General features: G+C 34.5%; 1 protein-coding gene across 5 annotated transcripts in view; it reads right to left on the bottom strand.

Moving 5' to 3' along the window:
* Positions 1 to 10,921: 10,921 nt before the first annotated feature.
* LOC150098167 (CREB-regulated transcription coactivator 1-like) overlaps positions 10,922 to 23,259 on the bottom strand; it is a 526,148-nt gene continuing 513,810 nt past the window's right edge. For all 5 annotated transcript variants that reach the window (XM_090405999.1, XM_090406001.1, XM_090406000.1 and 2 more), the window contains one exon: positions 10,922 to 13,358. In XM_090405999.1, the coding sequence (XP_090262125.1) occupies positions 13,126 to 13,358 (233 nt within the window). In that variant the 3' untranslated portion in view covers positions 10,922 to 13,125. The remainder of the gene's footprint in view (positions 13,359 to 23,259) is intronic.

Genomic DNA, 23,259 nt, shown 5'->3' with positions numbered 1-23,259 from the left:
AAATACAGATATCACATGCACTACATGATAATGTAATTTAGTTACCAGATGATATTAAAACTAATCAACAAATAAGTGTTCTTACCTTTATTTTTTTTTTTTTTATATTAACAATGTACATGGTACTCTTGTATCACAAGCAGATGTGAGTTTTCAAATAATAAGTTGGAAAATTGCATTGAATAAAGAGATAGAGGTGAATGAGAAGAAGGTTCTAAAGCCACTGCATAACCTGGATAAGAATTCAACAATATGGACAGACGGAATATCAGCTAAAGGAACATTCAGGTCAGGTCATGCCCTTGACATGACTGCATAATTTTAGTTTCAGCTCAACAATGATCCCACAGGAATGGAAAGAATGTACAACAGTCCCATTGTACATGGGAGAGGGGAGGGGTTCAAAAACTGCTGTGTCTAACTACCAATATGTCAGTATATCTGGAGTGGTGATAAAGAATTCAGGGAACTCATACAGATTGTAAGACAAGCTAGAATTTGCAAGGAGCTTCATGGGTTTACTACAGGGCTATCACATCTAAGCAATTTGTTCATATTTTACAATAATACTATGGGTGATTGGATATACCATGATACTGTTGGACGGTGGTAAATGACGCATTTGACAAGATAGCATGTATGGCTATTGCATAAAGTGGAGGATATGGGAATGAAACATAAGCTACTGACGTGGAAGGTTAGTGACTAATGGACAGGTATCAGAAAGAGGTATGTGGGGATGTGAATCTGCCAGATTAGTCCTTAAACCATTGCTGTTCAATATATACATTACAGATACTGAGAAGGACCTGACAGGTGATATTCAAATGTTTGCTAGCAATGCAAAGATAAGCATGGCAATCAGGGATACTACTGTGCAGCACTTACTTAATGACCTAATCAGGCTGATACTATAAGCAAATGATAATGGCAATTCACTATTAGTAAGTGTAAAGTTATGCATTTTAGCATGATGAGATATCTAACACCATATTATATTGGTGGGATAATGCCTGGAGAAATAGCTGGTAAACAGAATATCAACAGATGGAATTTTGTTATGTGGAAGGTGAGGAGAGGACAAGGGAGCATCTATGGAAGGTGAGTTTGTAACTTAAGAAAAGGCTGACAGCAACATTTTTCTCTCATAGAGCAGTGAGTGGGTGGGAAGAGTCTGTCTACTAAAGTGGTGAGTGCACTTACTGAATGGTCTTCCTTGATGGGTCCTTTGCTTCCTGAAGGACTCTGATAAGAATAATAATGATTCACAAAGTTGAGACTAAAGCTGCCAGTATATGGCAGCCATGAAAATCAAAGCCCAAGCATACTTCAATTGTTATCTTTATTTATTAATGGTAGCTATAAAATAATATTAGTTATACAAAATAAAAACAGACTTCTGTGGAATACCCATTTAGATGTACACAGAATATCAACAGATGGCAATAATGGCAAATCAAAAAAAGTAATGACAAAGTTGGAGACCATAAATTACTGAGAAAAAATAAAAATTCAAAGAATAACTTTGAATGGAATGCAATTTTAAGTCATTTATTTTGGATGGTCAAAACAATTTTAAAGTGGCTTTTGAACTAAGGTTGAACTTAAGTCAACCTACAGATTATATTGTTAAAATCATATTAGTAGATTTAAAATTTGAAGTTTCATTTCAAAATTTGGATCCTTAAAATGTCTGAGAAAAAAATGTGATTCTGATTAAAAACATTAGCACTGGTCCTTATTAATAATAAATCTTAATATCAGTGTAACCAATACTGAACACAAGATTCATATATTTGTATTAGGCATAGTGACCAGAAGAGCACTGCTGAATAAAGTACAGTGAACTCTCATTACAGAAGATGGCATTATAGTTAACTACACTATAACAATTGAGTTGAAATTGAAAAAAGTCTTAGCCAAAATCTCACAGTAATCAATGCTAGGCTAGAAAAATCACGCACTTCTACTTACTCTTTGGTCCCTATGAGTTCTGTGGAGTGAGAGTCAAATTTAAGTTGCTCTATTCTCTAACATGGTGCAAAAATACTGATCTTGTATTTAATAACAACCAAATGCAGTACATCTTCAATTATCCAACCACAGTGGAAGAGAAATTTTTGGGTCATATAACTGAAGGTACAATCAATTACAAGATACTGCACAAGAAGTCAGTTGACATGCTAACTCAGCCAGCTAATCAGTGGCAGCCTGTGAAGTTTTAAATAGGGGTGCTGCCTATACAAAATAATTTTTAAAAAAATCTTTTTTTCCCTAATTAGTAACCAATTTATTAATAAATAAATCTGTAAATTTATTTATTAATAATAAAAAATATTAATAATTTATTTATTAATAAATTGTTATTTATTAATAAATAAATAATTTTATTTATTTATTAATAAATAAATAAAATTATTAATAATTTTAAAATTATTAATAAATTAATAATTTAAAAAAATTATTTTGTATAGGCAGCACCCCCATTTAAAACTTCACGGGCCGCCACTGCAGCTAATTGAAGGTGCATTCATTTGAGGGCGAGATAATTGAGAGATCAATATATATATATATATATATATATATTCAATAGTCACCAATCAAGAATATAATCAACAGTCATCAACAAAAATATTTCAAATCAACAATTTAAAATTATTGTTAATTTATAACTAATTAACACTTCATATACTGGAGAAAATTTGATGCTACTTTCAGAGACAAACATGAGGGAACAAAAAATAATTTAGTTCCTTTTCAATGACCTTTTTATAATTAATTATTTTTAAAATGAAATATGTAAATCAGCACCATCTTGAATTAAATTTTGCAAAATCAGGCAACTCTGATTCACTGACATGAAAATTTCTGCACTTATCCACCCTTACTGTTGACCTTGTACTGGAGATATAGAACATAAAAAAAAAACCGTCAAAAGACCTAAGCAAGTTCATGCTTCCTGAGATCAACCTGATTTATTTATTCTGAAGTTACTAGTAATGTAGGGCTCTAAATAGCTAACTTAAAGCTTAATTCTGGCATGATAGAGTAAGAGTGCTCAATTCAGGAAATCTGCTTCCATCATTCTTTTATATATATATATATATATATAAAACTAAGAGGAAACTAAGACTAAGATGATAGCAGGTCTATGGAATGAACCATATGAGAACAGGTTGAAGATTTGTGGGTTGCAGAAATTGGTTGATAGGCGGAAAAGGGGAGATATGATTGAGACATTCAAATTGCAAAATGGTTTCTATAGGATTAATTCAGAGGATATTTTTGAGATCAGGACTGGTGGTGGGAGAACTAGGGGACACCTATGGAAGCTGGGCAATATTGTGGTTAGCAGGGGCCTTAGAGCTGGGTTCTTTACTTTTAGAGTGGTAAATGAGTGGAATAAGCTGCCAGAGTCTGTTGTGCTATGATGGTGAGTGAGTTCAAGGCAAGGTATGATAGATACTGTGAGAATGTCATATAGTTGTGTGGACATGATGTTTAGGGCCTCCCTCGATGAGTCTAAGGACTCCCTGGAGTCGCCCGTAACAATAATAATAATAATAATATTTTTTTTTTTTGATGCAATGGATTTACTCAGCTATATAACGCAATTAAAAAAATAACAATTTAATGACTAGAAGCCAAGAGATATCAAAATAGAAATAATTTTATTTACTGAGAGCACGACTAGTTTCATTTGCTTAAAGAAAACTTCATGAAGCGCATAGCATGAAAAGAAAAATAGAAAAAATATAAATTAGATGAGGCAGCTATAAATGAACTTACAAATGTATTGCTGATATTCGAAGTCATTCTAGATGCTATAGTATTGTTGGGAATGTTCACGTTGTCATGAATCTCATGTACACCAAAGTTGAATAGCTGAAGGATATTCAGATCAGTTATAGCTAAGGTTAGTATTAAGATGCATCAAACTGAGGACAATTTCTGTTGATTCCACAATTATTTTCTCCAGTTTATCATAGCATCTAAAACTGTTGTCTGATTTGTTCCAAATCACTGGTTGAGTGACAGAATCTTCCTCAACAGGGCAAGCAGAATTAAGAACATGATTATATAATGTGCTGGTTCTAGTTCTGCCATATGTAATGTCTCTCACATGTCTCAAAAAATTCTCAAGAAATTTAAAATCTGCACTTCTTTTACTCCTCTTTCCAGACTCCATTCCTTACTTGGTACACCTGAACTGAAACATGACAACCTAAAGTATCCGGGAGTTTATTATCTTTGGTGCAAATGAAATATACTCTGTTTTGGTAAGATAGAAATCCATTTAGTTATGTATGGAAGAATAAAATGGATTTCTCTATCTGACCAAAACAGAGCAAATTTCAGTTAGACCAGAGACAATAAATTACTGGATACTTTAGGTTGTAATGTTAAGATGTACCGAGTAAGGAAGAATGGAGTCTGAAAAGAGGAGAAAAAGAAATGAAGATCTTAAATTTCTTGAGAATTTTAATTAACTTTGCTAAAATAGAGCTGATATACAGTAAAGATATAAAGCCTTTTCCAATCCTATCAGTGGTCCTAACAGGCACTTAAGCGCCCACGACCTTTCCGAGTATTCTTGGACTTCGCAACTGCAACCTCAAGGATAAGGTGGCTAGCCCTATGCCTCCCAGTGTGTGTGTGTGTCCTATGTCTGTACATGCATGTGTTCACAGGGCCAGTTTGCCTGTTCTGGGGGAATGAGAAACTCTCTACTTCCATACGAGACCGGCTAACTCACCTTTCATCGAAAGAGACCAGATAAAGGTTCCTCACGTCACTGAAAGGAATTGAACCCAGGTCTTTCTGACCAAAGGGCTTTGTCTATAATCCTTTGGTCAGAAAGTGCAAGTGGATTAAAAAGTAGTTTACGAATTGTCTGTTTAGGATAACCATTTTTCTGAAAGGTTGTAAGAAGAAACTGTAGTTATTTGGTGATCTCTTCTTCTTCGCTGAGGAGGGAGCAAGCAAATTTACCCAAAGTAGAAATGATGCCAAGCTTTTGGGGCAGGTGCATGAAGGTATCTGTTGGTATGTGTGGGTTTTCTATAAATAGAGAGGCCTTCCATTTTTCCCGACACACAAGCAAGTTTTATACCCAAAAATAGGAGAGAACCATTAACTTTCAATTCCGAGACAAATTGCATTCTTGGGTGTTGATTGTTCAGATGGTTCAGGAAACTCCTGATGTTTCATGTTCAAAATAACATGTGAGAGACATTACATGTTGCAGAACTAGATCCAGTGCACTATCTAATCATATTCTTCATTCTCTCATCTACACATGGAAGATTCTGTCATTCATCCAGTGATCTGGAACAAATTAGAAAACATTTTTAAATGCTACGATGAACTGGAGAGAATAATTGTGGATCCAGTACATCTTAACACTAACCGTAGCTATAACCTATCTGAATGTCACTCTTCAGTTATCCAACTTAGATATATACGAGATCATGCCTGCAAGAACGTGCCCAACAACACCAGCCAGAGCTGCCTCTTGTAGTGTGTGTGTGTTTCTCTTTTCATGTTATGCACTTGAAGTTTTCTAAGAAAACGAAATTAGTTGTGTGCTCAAATAATTAATAGTATTTTTTTTTTTATATCTCTCATCTTCCAGTCATTATTTTTTTCCCCTTTTCACCAATAATTAAATTAAACAGATGAGTGTCACAATATCCAATGCTTCCACTGATAACATGCATGCTGTGTGACACTTGGACTGATGGACAAAATATTTTTTTTAATGTAAATATACTTGAACATGAGCTGCAACCCTCTCAAAGAGAGGAAGCCACAGGATTAGGATACTTGAACCAAGATTAAAGTTCCAGTTTTCTATGAATAACAACACATATGATATTCAACTTGTCATATTTCACAGAAACATTTGTATTTGAATACATTCATTACAGACATATTTTTTTGTCTTGCATAGGAACATGCATCATGTCAAATAGCAATCTGTTAAGTTAAGCTCTTTCAAGGACACTTATGATCCAGTTATAATTCCTGATATACACAGTACAAAAATAGTGTATCATACATTGGTGAAACAATTTCTCATTGCCAAAGAGAATTATATTTCAGTGACATTTGCCACCACCATCATCTAAACAATGAGGATTAGCAGATCATCCAATAAACTCTACACAATTAAACTTTAGCAAACTTCATGTAATCTTATTTCATAGAAAGTTTTTCCACTTGTTAAAAAGTAAATTATACTAGACAATAAACTATATTCCAGTTTTAATCCCAGGGATAAGCAAATAAAGCTTTTATGTGAAGTATCCTGATGACTAGGAGTTAACGATATATAGAGGGTGCTGGTGCTGACTGCACATTGATTGCCTCAGTATCCTATGATGCCCAGCTTGCTTGCTTCCTTTTAAACATGTATATTGTAATGCATTATAGGAAGAGTTGCTTATTTTTTTATTTTTTTGAACTATGGTCTCAACTGGAAGTTAATCCCAACAATCCCAGCAAAATCAATGCAAGACTCAATTTCTATACAAACCATTTTACTACTTGTATACGGAATTCATTTTCCATTTTACTATATATATATATATATATGGAGAATATATGACTTCTACATTGATTTAGCTTTCAGTATTATCTTCATGTGTCTAGCTTCCAGTGATGAGATCTTAATAAAGGTCAAAACTGGACTGGGAAGCGAGTCTTCTCATAATGCATACCAATATAGACATTAGAAAGGAGATATGCTGTGCATTATGGAAATACTGAGGTAACTGATATGAAGTCAAAAAAACCCTCCTAGTTGTGAAAATACTTCATAAACAAACTTTGCTTATCCCTGGATAAACCATTAAAACAAGAATATAATTCTTGGCTAGTATAATTTATAATCATATTTCATCACTTAAGAAGAAAATTTATGAAAAAAAAAAAAGAATTACAGAAGCAACTGAAATTAAGAAGCAGAGAATGATCGCCAATACATTTCATTTTCAAAGAAGAGCCCTTCAGTAACATCCAGGCATGTTAGATTTAACATACTATGAAATAAATGATGATCATCAAGCAAACTTCGGACAACCTTATTTCATTGCTTCAGAAGGAAATCTTTGCAAAAAAAAAAAAAAGTCAAGGAAGTAACTGAAATTAAGAAGCAAGGAATGATTACCAAGAGGCTGCATGTTTCACTTTGAACATCTGGCAGACAATTCTGAAGCCTTCACAATCAGTTCACAGAGAGTAATAATGTAAATTTAATTATAAGCTCGTGCTTATAAATTATATCATTAACAATATTTTTTGTTACACCTGTTGAAGTAAGATAAAATGCTGCATGAAATGTGCAAATTTCCTTCTGTATTATTATATTTAGTAATGGAACTTACTAGTAATCATATCATTACTTTACTAGTCTTCAATTATACAAATATATATTATTCTCAAAAGACAGAAATGTCATAACTGGATCAGTGAAGAAGTCTAAAACAATGAAAGATGTAAAGACTCATACTATCTTCACGTGACTAGTATCTTCATTTCAAGCCACATACAGAAAATATTATTCACCTCAAAAACTCTTCCTCTTGAAATCTCTGAAAGAGTTTGTGGCCCTATGATGCACACTAGTGTATTACAATATAATCTCATAAAATATATAACTATTACAGTAATCAAAATTTTATTCTGTAAAAGCTTTTCACATGCTGTAAATTCTTTCTTTTCCTTTTTGAAGAGAAATATTAGGAACAATATATATTAGTTTTATTTTAATTTGTTATGCATTCACTTTTACAGTTTGTTTAGGGGAGGAGAGGGGGGAGAAATGGATGGATGGATGATAAACTGTTCTTGCCAGACACCACCTTTTGATTCAGATGAATGTATAGGCATACATGCATCTTTGCATGTATGCCAATCAGTTCTATAAATAAATGAATGAGGATATTGTGTTCTTTCTCTTGTGTTAAAGTAGGTTTTAATTTTACAGCAAATAATATTCTAAAATATATTAATGAAAAAAATAAAGCCTACTCATAAAATAGGTGGAATAAACAAGGAATGGATTCTTTTCAGTATATCTTTTATCACACACTAATCTGATTTTGTAATAAACACTAAGAAATGCATTAAAAATCTTTGAGGAATTCTCAGCTATGAACCTAATATTAAACATACAATTACATAAATATCTAATATAAAAAAATAAGTAAACTGAACAATGGAAATAAAACAAAACATTAATTATATAAACCTTGTTGTTTTCCATGCTTCTTTCTGCAGGAACATGTTCCAAAATTTTAATATACCAATGCATCCAGTTTTGTTTAATCGCATTTGGTTGACTTTTGCAGATTCTTTGAATCTGCAAGAGCTATACTCTCAAACCTATATTTTTGATTCTGTGGAAACTTTTGGAGGTATTAGCTAATTTTGGCTTGCATGCTAAAAGTTAAATATATATATACATATATACTCCTTTTAAATTATACTTGACAAGAAATTATATTCTTGTTTTTATCCTTTAATCAAGACAGGCAAATTAAAGTTTGCACACAAAGTATCTTCAACTACTATACTACTTGAATACAGAAGTGGTTTACTTCAAATCTCTCATTACCCAGTATTCCGTATATTGTCAGCCATTATGGAGAAGCATCAATTGCTCAATTTCAGTAAAGGATTAAAAAAAAAAGAATATATTTTCCTGTCAAGTATAATTTACTTGCTAAGACAGTGAAAAAGCTTGTTCTCTCTCTCTCTCTCTGTGTCTACATATATATATCTGCAGTTTTGTTTCTTTCATCTAATCACTACTGAACAGAATATTATAATGGATGCAGCTCCTTTAAGCACTTGAAAAGGGACCTCACACTTATTGTTAAGAAAACTGCAGTTTCTTAATGTGATTAAATAATAATTTGGTTGCCCTATTTTTTTAAAAAAAAGTAGAATCTTTCAGGAATATTTTTAATGCAAGTTAAAGTAATCCAACTATAGTAATTATTTCCAGTATCAGTGACTTATCTCTTTCTGGGGCAATGCCTTTTTAATGACTTGGTATTAATAGCTGCTAACAAAAGAATCCTATATTATTAATTCATGTGATGCTATTGTTTGAGGAGATACTATTCCTAGATGCTCAAGTTCTAATAATGAATATTTCTCAGCAAAAGTGGTGGAAGCATTTTTTTTTGTAAGTAAATGATCTGTGTAGTACACTACACTATACTATTAATGCCTTACCATGCTGCAATATTCTTATTATGTAGAAAATAATGCTTTCCATAATACATAGCAATATACATGTCCAAAGATTACTACTATGAAAGGGAATTCATTCATGGTTGGCTAATCACAAACATACACAAATAAAAGAATGCAATATTTTTCTCACTTTTACTACTAATTATCATATGCTATTTTAGCTTTTTTTTTTTTAGTTTGGGAATGAATCGAATGTACTATGAAATTAATGGCAAAGGAATTATCTACATATCTTAATGATACAATTTTGATATAATAAGTGAATTTTATAGAAAGACTGCTGATCTTGTTAAAATCAGCATGTAGATAACAGAAGAAACCTGTAGCTGTACTTTCTTTCTGAAGATAAGGTTTGTATGTCTCTATAGGTCACCAGAAGAAATTATCAGTTTCAAAAAAGTATTTATTTGGTTTAGATCTCAATTAATGACTTACCATGCTGCCATGTTCTTATTATGTTGAAAAGAATCCTTCCCATAGTTCATAGCAAAATGCACATCAAAAGGAAAATTATTTGTATTATAAGATACTGAGGCAATTTATGTGATATAATTCATATACGAGTAGCCTAGTTAAAGATATTTCATGTGAAAACTTTGTTTGCTTACCTGAGTAAAGGTAAGCAAACAAAGTAAGATCATTTTTGACAAGAATATGATCTTGTCAAATATGATATAATGTTTTTATTATGAATCAAAAAAGCTGTTCAGCAGCAAATCAGATACATGAAACATAGGGAATAGATAAGATTCTTACAATATGACAAGTTAGGATTAGATCAAGATGCAATCAAAAATAACCTCTGGGAAAAGAAAACTATCCACAGAACCAAATCAGGTTTATGAGACTATTCAAAGAAATTAAAGATACCAAGAAATTATTCAAAGAAAATCCATACAAGCTATAATCAATCAACCAACCAACCAACTTTAAACAAAAATTCATTTCCTTACTTCATTTTCAGAAGTAGCCAAAAAGCAACAAAATGAATACCAGACATTGGCATTATGTTGGGTCAAATCTCAGACCATGCATGAAAAATTGTGCCCAATCTCAGTAGTTCAATATTAGACATAAAGACTTCTCTTATTAATCTGATTAACATCATCTTGATAGTGCTATGGTCATAATGATGTAATATCAAATCTTATAAATTACAGTTTTATTCTTGTTATAAATGAATGGCACATCACATTTGCAGCATGTCAAGTGACTACCATTTAGGGCAAGAAATAATTGTAAAATATTAATGCAGTTTTTTTTTTATTAAGAAATGACACATAACTTTTAACTGTATACCTTCAAAGTATCCTGATTACAGAGGGGGGGGGGGGGGGTAACAAAGATTCTCTGAAGATATCATTTTATTTGACTTCTTTAGATGAATAAGTAAAATATGCTATCTTCAAAAGATCTATAATTAAAGTCAGTTTAATTATTTAGCAACAAGATAAATTTGAATATGAATTTGTATTATTTTGATTATAATACTATATCTAAAATAATGAAGGTTATCTCCTCTCCAAACAAATATGAAAAAAAAATTGCAAATAATGATAATTCAATAATGATATTTCAATTTCATTACCATTCTCTCTCTCTGTGTGTGTATGTGTGCACATACATATAGGTAATAAGCTGATGAGTAATATGGTAAAAGTGAAATAAAAATTTTAATAGCCACGGCATTCATATAAAAAGTAAACAACCGACAGAATTCTTTTCTAGTATTACATTAGATGGAGTTCACATACTTTCACTTCTTTAGTGAATCAAGTTTTGAATTTATTATAAATTACTTTTCAAAATAAAAATGACATGGTTTAAAGATATAATACTTCAAATTTAGTCTGGATAATGATACAGCTATCAAGATAACTAAATTGAAATCTTAATCAAGTTAAAACAAAATGATGTTTTTGTTGTTAATATTTCTTACTTGTTGTGGATATGCATTCACCAGTCTAAAAGTTTAACAAATGCAGTAAGTCAATGAAGAAAACAAAATTTTGAGCTGAAATTGAAAATTAAATACTATCATTCTTTTGATATCTACAAATGGCAATAATTTTTAACAAAGCTGACTGACTTTTGTATACTTAAAGAAAAATATCCCCAAAACATTTATTACATAACATGTTTCATAAAAGATTTCAAACATACAACAAAATAACAATTTAGCATTTTTTTTTCTTTTCTAGTGACAGTACAATAGTTTCAAAATGCATTAGAGTGTGAAGGTAAAGACATTGTGGTTCCTTATAAATTGCTAGAAATAGAGGAAAGCTAGCAAATGTTGTTAGGAAATATGAAACTCTGATAGGGCAACAAACAAGAAATATACAACAATCAAAACTTCTACCACAGGAAATGACCAATAAAAATTTTCTTCAAATGGCTGTACACATCACATAAAGCTTATATTGTAAGTCCAAAAAATGGTCAGAAAGTGAAAGACGAGCAATGAAATGGATCTGAGAATTAGGATAGTAATGGATATGATGGGATAAGTAAAATGTAACACAACATCAATAACATCAAAACACTATGCATATGTGGCATGAAAGACCATCAACAGCCCTTACGGTCCAAAACAGGCAAAATAAAGACCATCTCAAAGTTGCAAGTGTGCATGAGTGTGAAACATAAAACATATTGTACAAAGTTAACTGCAAAGAAAGCACTCCATTATAATGACATTTAATGATAAGGAAAGAAATTAGTAATAGTGCCTTTATTCTAAAATATTTAGTCAAAAATTTACATTTTCTTTCCATTATTTATACAAATAATTCTAAAATAGTTTTAAATATCTGTGCCATTCAAATATATGTACATGCGAACAGTGAAACAAACAAGTGCTTTATCGACTTCTTACAGACTGGAAATTGTGTTTTGGAGCAAACTGATTAGGTTTGAATAAAAGAATCCTATACACTTAAGGATAACATTAAAGGAAATGTTTATGGTTGCTAAAAATAAATTTACCAAATACATAAGATGTGAGATAAAAGAGTTTAATATTAAGTACAAAACAACAGTTAACAGTTCTTAGTTTAAACTTTGACAAAGAGTTTAAATTATGTTGAAAGTATTTTGTTTTGGACCGTATTACGATGTTGCTTGTTGATGGACACTGCCACCTACTCTTTCCAATGAATTCCATGCATCATCATCATCATCATAGAATACAAATGACCGAGAGAAATGAAGTGTCAACAGTTCTTATTCGGAGGTAAACGTGAACATTTTACAATCTATTGAAGAAAAGAAATACTGCTTACAATATTATTACATATATTGTGATCTGGATTGAATGTACCTGTTGTCTACAGGCACGAATTTTGTACAGGTGATTTGATGTATCTGCTCAGACCTGGTATATCTCTCAAAGAGATATTCTAATACTGGAGCATGCGTATCAGCTATGGCTGTTTCCAGGTATCTGAGAACTTCACAACTGATGATCCATATTGCAGATATGTACATTAACAAGAATGTTGAAAACCCTTTGGGTTTCCTGAACGCTGATGTTTATTTTTATTATTATTTTTGTTTCATGCACCACCACTATGTATAACCGGGTTTTCTTAGCTCTCACTCTCTGTGCTTTGGCCACCAATGCCATCATGGCAAATTAGCAGTATACCAGATAGATATACTGGCATATAAAACAATCAAAAAAGTCTTGACTGTTTGGTTTAAAGATGAAGTAATCACCAGCAAAACACCTACATGGGCACTGAAATCATGGGATAAGAAACCAGCAAACAGTACCCACGGATTCCACTTGGGTGTGTGGTAAATGCTGGTATGCACAGATCCAGGTCCACTTCATTAACTTTAAGATGGCTATCACTATGAACGATCTAGACGAAATGTTTCTTCTGTTGCAGGATCACTGATTACTGGGATATCAGGATCAGTAAGAATTTGAAGTCCATCAAAGTCTATGGGATCTAATCCTGCACGTAATGCTTCATCTGCAGGAAAAATGTCAGAATCAAAAGAGCCTGACATACTTGCCATTGCTGAACCCAAATCCTTTGCAAAGTCTTGCTGCCTCATAATAGGTTCATCTGCTCCTGGTGCTATAAAAAATAATAAAATAAGATATTATTACAAAGAAAAATTAAAATATTTTCTATTTTATGGTTTTCAAATTAAAAAAAAAAAAAAAAATTAAAACCGGTGTTCAATCAATAAGTTATCTTTTACCACAATTCCTTTTGTTTAGAGAATCAAAGAAAATAACAGTTATCTAACATTAAAAATCTGAATGGAAAAAATTGTCCCATAAAACAAGCTAGTAACTAAAATTCATGAAGTGTTAATGTTGATACAGCAGTTATAAAATCTAACATACATTCATGAAATTCAAACATGCATGTTGGAGGTTTAATGGAATATTATCAGCATTGAGAAAGGATTAAAACTAATTTTAATACTTCAATATTTCGTCTCCATCACAGAGGCATCTTCAGGATTACAAAAAAACTTTTTGTAATAACACACACACAAAAATAATACAATAGTGAGTGAAACTAAAGTCCTATCTGGTGGTGCGCCCTCTATGGGCATTTGCAGGTGGCCTAGGTTGTAAAAAAGGATCTCTGATAATTAATGTTTCCCAAATTTTGGGAAGTTTAATGCAACCGTATTTGTTTAAATTCGGTTGATTCCTGAGTGCAGATGCAGATTCAAAGAATAGTCTTTCTTTTTTGAATTTACTATAGTGGAACATGGTGGTTTTTTCCCAGGAGATCCTGTGGGTTGTATCCAAAACATGGTCTGCATGGCCAGATTGACCATAATCGTGGTTGCAGATGTATGACTTGTGTTCTTCTAACCAGATAGTTGCTGAACTGCCTGTTTGCCCAAAGTATGTTTTCTATACACAGAGAAAAGCTAATGGTAGCCTTTCTTTCTCTGTATATAGAAAACCTACTCATACAGAATACATTCACAAACTCTTACACCACCACCTATCTCAGCAATATGGCATTATTAAAACTCTTACCAATAGAGCCTACAATCTTTGTTCCAGTGAAACTGCCCTTTTAACTGAACTCCAACACATACACAACACCTTCCTTTCTAATGGCTACAGTGACTACAGAATTAAAAAAATAATCAAGTCCTTCCCCATTCAGAAGGACTTCAGAAATGCAATCACCATACGTTACATCTGTGGTACATCAGAAAAAATAGCCAGATCTTTAAAAGAGTACAACCTCCATACAGCTTTTAAGCCCCAGCATAAACTTGCTACCCTTATCGGTTCCACCAAAGACCAGCTCCCATCTCTCTCAGTGCCTGGTGTATATAAAGTACCTTGTGCCTGTAAACACTGGCTTACTTCAGACAGACAGACAGACAGATCAGCAACCATCCAGTTACAAGAACACAAGTCATACATCTGCAATCACAATTATGGTCAATCTGGCCTTGCAGACCATGTTTTGGATACAACCCACAGGATCTCCTGAAAAAAAAAAAAACCACCATGCTCCACCATAGTAAACTCAAAAAAGAAAGACTATTCTTTGAATCTGCATCTGCACTCAGAAATCAACCAAATTTAAACAAATACGGTTGCATTAAACTTCCCAAAATTTGGGAAACATTAATTATCAGAGATTCCTCTTTACATACTAGGCCACCTGCAAATGCCCATAGAGGGTGGTTACAGGAAAATTCATCGAAAAGCAAATTCATCGAAAGACAATTCATCCAAAAGGCAATTTATCGAATGAACAATTCGTCGAAATGCAATTCATCGAAAAACAATTCACCAAAAATTTTAAATTTTCAATAATGTTAGGGTAAAAGTAATCCATTTAGAACAAAAACTGAACCATGCAGACAGCTTCTTGTACCAACAACTTCTGCTAAGTCATTTAAGTCAGAGAGGTTTTGTAATACAGTACATAATTTGGACACATTATTTCTTTGTCGCCCCGAATATAGCTGAACTGAAAACTGGAACGGTTCGACATTTTCTTGTAAACGTTTCACATAGTGAAGCTAAGTAAAATTCATCCCATAATAATTGCTGTATTGAAGTCACATATTACTACTAGCAACAATAATAATAATGGAACCTGCGTAGTTCAGTCGGTAAAAACGAAGCCGTTCAGTTAGAAAGACCTGGGTAGTTGGATCCCATTTACGCATAATTTTTATCAGTCCTGTTCTGCTAAAGGTAAGTTAGCAGGCATAATACAGATATGGCTGGGCTTTCTTCCAGAAACAGGCAAATAAGTCCCATGAACAGACATGAAACAGTTATCGGATAAGAAAGACTATAAGAAACCATATTGTTCTATAATTATTCCACTATTAAAATAGCATTGTAATCTCTTTATTCATGGTTTAGGTTTTGTTCCAAATGGATCAATTTTCTCATAACATTTTCTAACATTTTAAATTTTCGGTGAACTGTTTTTTCGATGAACTGCATTTGCGACGAATTGTCGTTCGATGAATTGTTCATTCAATGAACTCTCCGGATACCATAGAGGGCACACCACCTAGATAGGACTTTAGTTTCACTCACTATTGTATTATTTTTGTGTGTTTGTTATTACAAAAAGTTTTTTTGTAATCCATGAAGATCTCTCTGTGATGGAGACGAACTATTGGAAGTATTAAAATTAGTTTTAATCCTTTCTCAGTGCTGATAATATTCCATTAAACCTCCAACACGAATTCTTCACAGCAGCACTTAAGCCTCAACACATGCAAACATGCTATAGTACAGTGGGTAAAATAATATTTTAAAATGATTAAAGATTCATTCATTTTAATGATATAATGGCAAGAAAGCCAGTGATCATTAACAGAAATGTTTCCTACACAATTTCCAATATAAGCTTACAAGTATTTCAAATGCTGCATATTTTATATCGATCCATACAAAAAAGGTTGCAGGAACCTATAGTATATCAGTGTTGTATATATGTGTGTGAGAGAGAGAGCTGAATATATAATGATGACCCAAAAGTTGTTGGAATTTGTCTTCAAATCATATTTTCATTATTTATTGTATCATGATAAATAAATATATATGTTCTCTATACCAAATTAACCTCTCCACTGGGTGAAGTGGATCAAACATACCAAACTCAATTGTGATGTTTCAAATATAAAACCACCAATGGTTTTCTGTCTTATCTTGCATTTATCCTATTCAGCTTGTACTTTAATGATAAATCATTACTGGATTAACTGCAATGCAACCTTTATGAGATCACATGACAAAGTTTTTTTTTTTTTTTCCACTTGGAATATTCTGTATCAGAAACAGTCCTTTAGTATTGTAACTTTACATTTCACTATTATTCTGGATCTCCATGGAGTCATAAAAAAACTCATTGTGAGAGGTCTATCATAGAAAATACACAGTTCATCATAACTGATCCATACCATTCCTACACCTGTTCGCTGTCTGCATTCTCACAACTCTCTCAGGTAATGCATGCTTTGTACCTATGACTCTCCACTGCTTTTCATTCTTACTATTTCCTTTTGCAACTTCCCAGGAGAGCCTCTTCCATTTTTTATCCACTAGACACAGTTGAATGCATGTCCTCAGTCTCATAATGTTCTGCAGTCCTGATATCACTTTTGTTATCCTTCTATATACCATCATACTATCAAATTCCAATAACCAGATCTGAGCACAGTAATTCATATGCAGTTTGATCAGAGCTTAATACAATGAAATTACTACAGTCTTATTTCTGCCAGTTAAGATTCTTCTCAGTATAGCAGCATCTGCTGAGTAGTCTTCATAATCTTTGCAATATGTCCTCTCAGCTTCAAATTTCCATCTACCATCACCATAAAATCCCTTGCTTGCTTCCCTTCTTCCAGTATAGTTCAACCAAGAGAGAGTATGCAGCCTCATATCTGGTGAACCCAAATTTCAAAACCTTACATGTAGTTGTATTAAACTGGTATCTTTATTATCAGCCTACTTTTCCAACATCTTCAAATCATCTGCAAACAACTGAATCTCTTGCTATAATTCAGTGACAAAATCACTGACATAAATAAATTGAACAGTAACAGTTCCAGTAACTTCCCTATGCACAGCCCTACAATGAAGCCAATTTCCAAACCAATCCACTAACCAATATCTTAAACATATGTGACAACTAAAATATAAACTTATTATGTGACATCCTATCAAATGCCTCTGCAAAATTCATGAAAGTGACTATATAGCTTTCCTTTGTTTTAATAATTATTATTACAGGTGACTCCAAGGAGTCCTTAGACTCATCGAGGGAGGCACTAAACATCATATCCATCACAACTACTCGACATTCACACAGTATCCATCATACTTTGCCTTGAACTCATTCACTGTCATAGCATCCACAACAGACTTTGGCAGCTTATTCCACTCATTCACCACTCTAAAAGTAAAAAACCCAGCTCTAACACCCTTACTAACCACACACTTGCTCAGCTTCCATGGATATCCCCTAGTCCTCCCACCACCACCAGTCCTGTTCTCAAAAATATCCTCTGAATTAATCCTATAGAAACCCTTCAGCAATTTGAATGTCTCAATCATATCTCCCCTTTTCTGCCTATCAACCAATTTCTGCAACCCACAAATCTTCAACCTGTTTTCATAAGGTTCATTGCATAGACCTGCTATCATCTTCGTCACTCGCCTCTGGATCCTCTCAACCTCCTCCCCATCAAGAAGAAACTTAGGTGACCAGATCTGGGCACAGTAGTCAAGATGGGGTCTTATCAAGGCTCGATACAGAGGAACAATAACTTGCTTATCTCTTCTCATCAAAGTATTCTTCAGCATTCAACTGATTTGATAAGCTGATTTAGCCACTTTTACAATGTGTTCCCTAAACTTCAACTCCCTATCCACCAACACTCGCAAGTCCCTGGCCTCATCAATCTCCTGGAGTACAGTTCCACCAATGTGATATACTGGTGCTAATCTTTTCACCTCAAAATGCACAACCTCACATTTTGCCAAATTAAATTGACATCCATTCTCCTTAGCCCAGACCTCCAATCTATCCAAATCATCCTGAAAAATTTTGACATCTTCTGCATTCACTATTGCCCTACCCAACTTTGCATCATCAGCGAACAAATGAACCGTTCCTCTCTGTTCCTTCCCTATATCGTTAAGGAACAAATTAAACAGCAGTGGTCCAAGAACAGAACCCTTTGGCACATCACTAGTCATAGGCTGTCTTTTGGACTCTACTCCTGAGTAAACTACTCTCTGGTATCTCTCCATCAATCACCCTCCTATCCATCTCACCAACCCTATATCCATTCCCATATGTTGCAGTTTATGGTTTAGAATTTCATGTGGTAATCCTGTCAAAGGCCTTTGCCAGGTCCAGCAGTATTACTGTATACCATTTACCCTAATCCAGTTTAGCCATCACTGTGTTATAAAACCTGAGCAAGTTACTGAGGTATGATCTACCCATCACAAAACCATGCTGTCCCCCATACAGTATCTCATTTAAATCAATCCATTCCTGTATTTTTCCCTTGACTACTTTCTCCAAGACCTTGACAACGACTCCTGATATGCTGATCGGTCAATACTTTGCAACAGTAGTCTTGGATCCTCCTTCATGCAGTGGAACTATTTTCCCCTCTTTCCACCCCTTCGGGACTAAACCAGACCCGAGACTCAGATTAAACAATATGGTCAAGGGCAGAGACTATTCTTTAGCTGCTGCACGTAAGACCTGTGCTGGTATACCATCCAATCCCACAGATTCACATTAATGTTCTGTAATAGACTATTCACCTCCACTTCATTCACCACAATTCCCATATAAACTAATGGTTCCTTCATTCTTTCAATGTCACCACCTGGATGATATACTCTTGCAAAGTGCTCACTCAATAATTTCACTATATCGACTGATTCAGTGACCTCCCTACCATCGGCATTCCTTAAAATCATTCTGCCGTGTACAGTTTTTTCTTGCTTGCAGCATATTGAAAGAACTGTTATGGGATTCTCTTTAGCTTGCATAGCTAGTTTCCTTTCATAATCCGCTTTTGCTTTTTTTACCACGTCGTTACCCTTGTGGCCTGCACTTTATACTGTTCATGTGCCTGCAGGTCCCCTCTTTCTTTAAATTCCCTCCACAGTTGTTTCTTTTTTTGCAGCTCAAGCTTAATGGTGTTATTCATCCATTTAACCCCTACTTGTTTTACTATTCGAACCCTAGGTATACAATCAGCCATAACATCCTGTAAATGCTCCTTGACCACTTCCCATGCTCTATCGACATCCAGCCCTTGCAGTTGTACATGCATTGGCACTGATCCAAGCAATCTCCTAAGCTTGTCATACTTGCCAGCACGGTAATTCCACATATACCCTGTCTTAGTCGAAAATTCCACACCTTTAGCCACCTCCCAGGTCAAGACCTTATGATCACTCTCAGCAATAGGTGGCAGTATGTCATTACAGTCAAATTCTCAGATGCTATTACCAGGTCAAGCACTCTCACACCCCTAGTATTTTCAATTACATGCTGTCTCAGATAGTTATCCCTTAATAATTGAATAAAATCCATTTCCTTCCTCACATGTGTCCTCTCCTCCTTCCAATAAATGTTACCATAGTTGAAATCCCCCCATAATAATTACCCCCATTCCACTCATTTCATCAATTTATTTATGCATACTATCTCCACCATCTATTCCATCACCTGGTCTATAGCAGCACCAACTGTACATTTTGTTCTGTTAGTCTCAATCTCACACCAAATAGCCTCAAATGAACTCTTTTCACTATCCTGCAATACAACTTCTATTCTCCTTTTCTGCAGTTCATCAGCTATCATCAATAACACTCCTCCCCAATTTTATTCTCTCTGTCCCTCCTGAACATGCTATACCCTACACATTCTATCCCACTAACAATATCATCTTCTGTCAGCCATATTTCACTAATGCCAATAACCTGTGGCCAGGAAGAGCAACCAAGGCCAAAAATTCTTCCTTCTTGTTCCTAATACTCCTGGCATTAGTATACATGAAATGCAGTTGTCCATTTGTCCCACCCCTATCTTGATGTGTTATACTAACTATCCCATTCTGATTTCCTGTCCTTCATACTGGCTCGGGCTCATTATATACATTCTTACACTCAACTGCCTCACTGATGTCTGTATATCCACTTCCTTCCCTCCTTAATAGTTCTAGTTTCCCTGATTTTGCACATCCACTCTCACTTCACTCAACAACACTTTTTCCAGTCTTCGCACACCAAATCCATTCAAATGTAAGCCATCCATCTTGTACAAATCCTTTCGTCCATCAAACTCGCTCCAGACATCCACTAACTCCACACCACACCATCATTGTAAAAGGCAACCAGATTACTAAAACAAGAGCACCCAGCAATATATCCACCCTGGCCTTCACAAATAATATTACTCTCATCTGCCCAATTGTGTGCATGAGCTCTAAACATTTTTTTCAAAATCTTAACAACAGAAGAAATACAAACCAGTCTATAGTCACATACCACCATTCTACCACCACCCTTATGCAATGGCATAATCTCACCTTCCCACTCCCTAGTTCCCAAGAACTTGCTCCATTACAAGAATTTCATTAAATGGCAAGGTCAGTGGCATGGGCAGTTCCTTAAGACATTCCCTTAAAGCATGTGCCAAAATTCAATCTAGTCCCACTGATTGAATTTTGGCACTGATAGACATTTAGAATGCTTAGTATTCAAGGTACATCCTCTTAATTCATTTTAATCCTAAAAACCCTTCAGATCCTCTAGGACTGAATTTACCATTATTATTATTAAGGAGATTTACTATGTCATCTACATCAGTTACCTGCATCATCTCCATCCAGCATTCATAAACAACCATTTCTTCTCAGTTGGTGAGAGAAAAAAATTGTGGGATTCTCCTTGAATTGCAATGCTGGTCATATCTCAAATTCTAATTTTAATCTCTTTACTATATTAGTTGCTTTTCCAGCTTGAGCTTTATATTCCACATGCAAATGTTATTCACAACTGTTCTGCAATTCCCGTTTGATGCCAGCCTGGTTGGCCGAGTGGTCAGCATACCCACTCTTCAACCAATAAGTCCCAGGTTCAAATCCCACTACAGGCATAGATGTTTATGATCGTCTTACCTTGTGTGCTGCCATAACCATTGACATGGCACATAATGACTTTTGCTGTCCTTGTGCCATTAAAACCATAAATCATCATCATCCTGTTTGATTTCCTTAGCAGTCATTTTATTTATTTTTGTTTGTTCACAAAAGATAAAACAAAAATGTACTACGGAAGATGTGTGAAAAAACTTACTAAATCATATCAACTTCAAAATGTGAGATCAGATCAATCCCAGCAATAAATTTATTACTGGAAATATCAGTATTCTTTCATTTTTAAATGAGTGCAGTGGAAGAAGGTATTTTATTCAGTTCTTTTACATTACTGAAAAGATTGTAGAAATTATTTCTGCATGACTTTCAAAAGCTTACATTGAAAATAATTATGTTAAAGATTTATGAAAAAATGATGTTTATTTGTCTGATGGTCATGATTTTGTTTGTGAATGTCAACTGAAAGCAGAGTGTGTGGAAAGAGAAATAGAACTCCTGAGAAAGTAGATGGAAGGAATGAAGACTAGTTAAGGAGGGTGAATGAAGATCTTGGGAGGGTAGAAAGGTTGGCTAGTGTGAGAGGGACAAGAGAAGGTGATTTCTCTTGCCTTCTCGCATCAGAGAGGAAGGCGAGAGAATGGGAAAGATGATGGAAGAGAAGAAACTGCAGAAAGATGAGTGTGGAAGCAAGAGATTGAGAAGCAAGATGGAGGAGGGAGAGAGAGAGAGGAGAGAAGATTACAAGCCATAACAGTCAGGGAGAGAAGGATGAATGAATCTGTTTGGAGTGTCATGTATAAAGATTCAATGATTCGGGGGTGGGTGGGGTAGAGTAGTGCTAGAGGAATGCTTGAATGGTGGAATGATAGAGAGTGTGGCAATGGCAGTGAAGAGGGTTTAAAGTGTGGAGGAAATGATAGTAATGGGTGAGACAAATGACCTGAGAGGAGGTGCGAGTTGTGTAGCATGAGATTTGAGATTAATGTTAGACATAGTGCCGCAAAAATGTATCCAAGAAAGATAGTGAGCATGATGCACTAGAATGATAATTTGGAGTGGAAGAGCAGTGATGACAGATGAGATGATAGCAAGAATATGCAAGAAAAGAGGTCTGGAACATGAGGATGCATGGAGTATGTTTGAGGAGAAAAGAGAGCTGTATGCAAGGGATAGATCGTATTTGAATGCAGGAGGGTGCAGGCATTTGGAGAGACTGTTGTTTCCTGGGAAAGTGAGAGTGAGTGTTGGGACAGGGAAACTAGAATTTCACAGGCAGAATGTTGCAGGGATGGCCTCGTGGGAATAGTGGCATGAGAAATGAGGGGTGTACACTATATTAGCTGGAATATGAGGGGAGTAATAATGGATATAAGAATACTGGCAATGCAATGGTTTTTCTGTATGCAGATGCTAGGAGCATTATGAATAAACAGAATGAGTTTGTGGTATCGATCAACTCAGTCTCTTCAGCAGTTGTTGAAGATACTGAGAATGTATCAGTGAAACTTGGTTAACTGAGGAGAATGTTTTAACAGGGATAGAAATCAAAGGGTTTAGCATATTTCGCAGGACAGGGAAGGTGAACATGGTGGTGGAGTGTTACTCATGAAGAGATGAATTATGCACTCTCAGAGCAGAGAATCTCAGTGGAAATAGCACTAATGGCCTTTTGAAATATATGGTGTGAGAGAGATGTTTATAAGATATTTAGTGGGATGGGAGTATAGACGGTGATGAGCAGGAAATGTTTAGGTAAATTAGTTTGGCAAGTGAAAAGCGAGTGATTATTATAGGGGACTTCAACTACAGTGATATAAACTGGGCAGAGGA

This window comes from Typopeltis vanoorti, chromosome 16, assembly GCF_054136105.1.
Source record: "Typopeltis vanoorti isolate ZY-2024b chromosome 16, IOZ_Tvanoo_1.0, whole genome shotgun sequence".
In the NCBI taxonomy this organism is placed as follows: Eukaryota; Metazoa; Arthropoda; class Arachnida; order Uropygi; family Thelyphonidae; genus Typopeltis; species Typopeltis vanoorti.
This window is presented reverse-complemented; position numbering and strand designations above follow the sequence as displayed.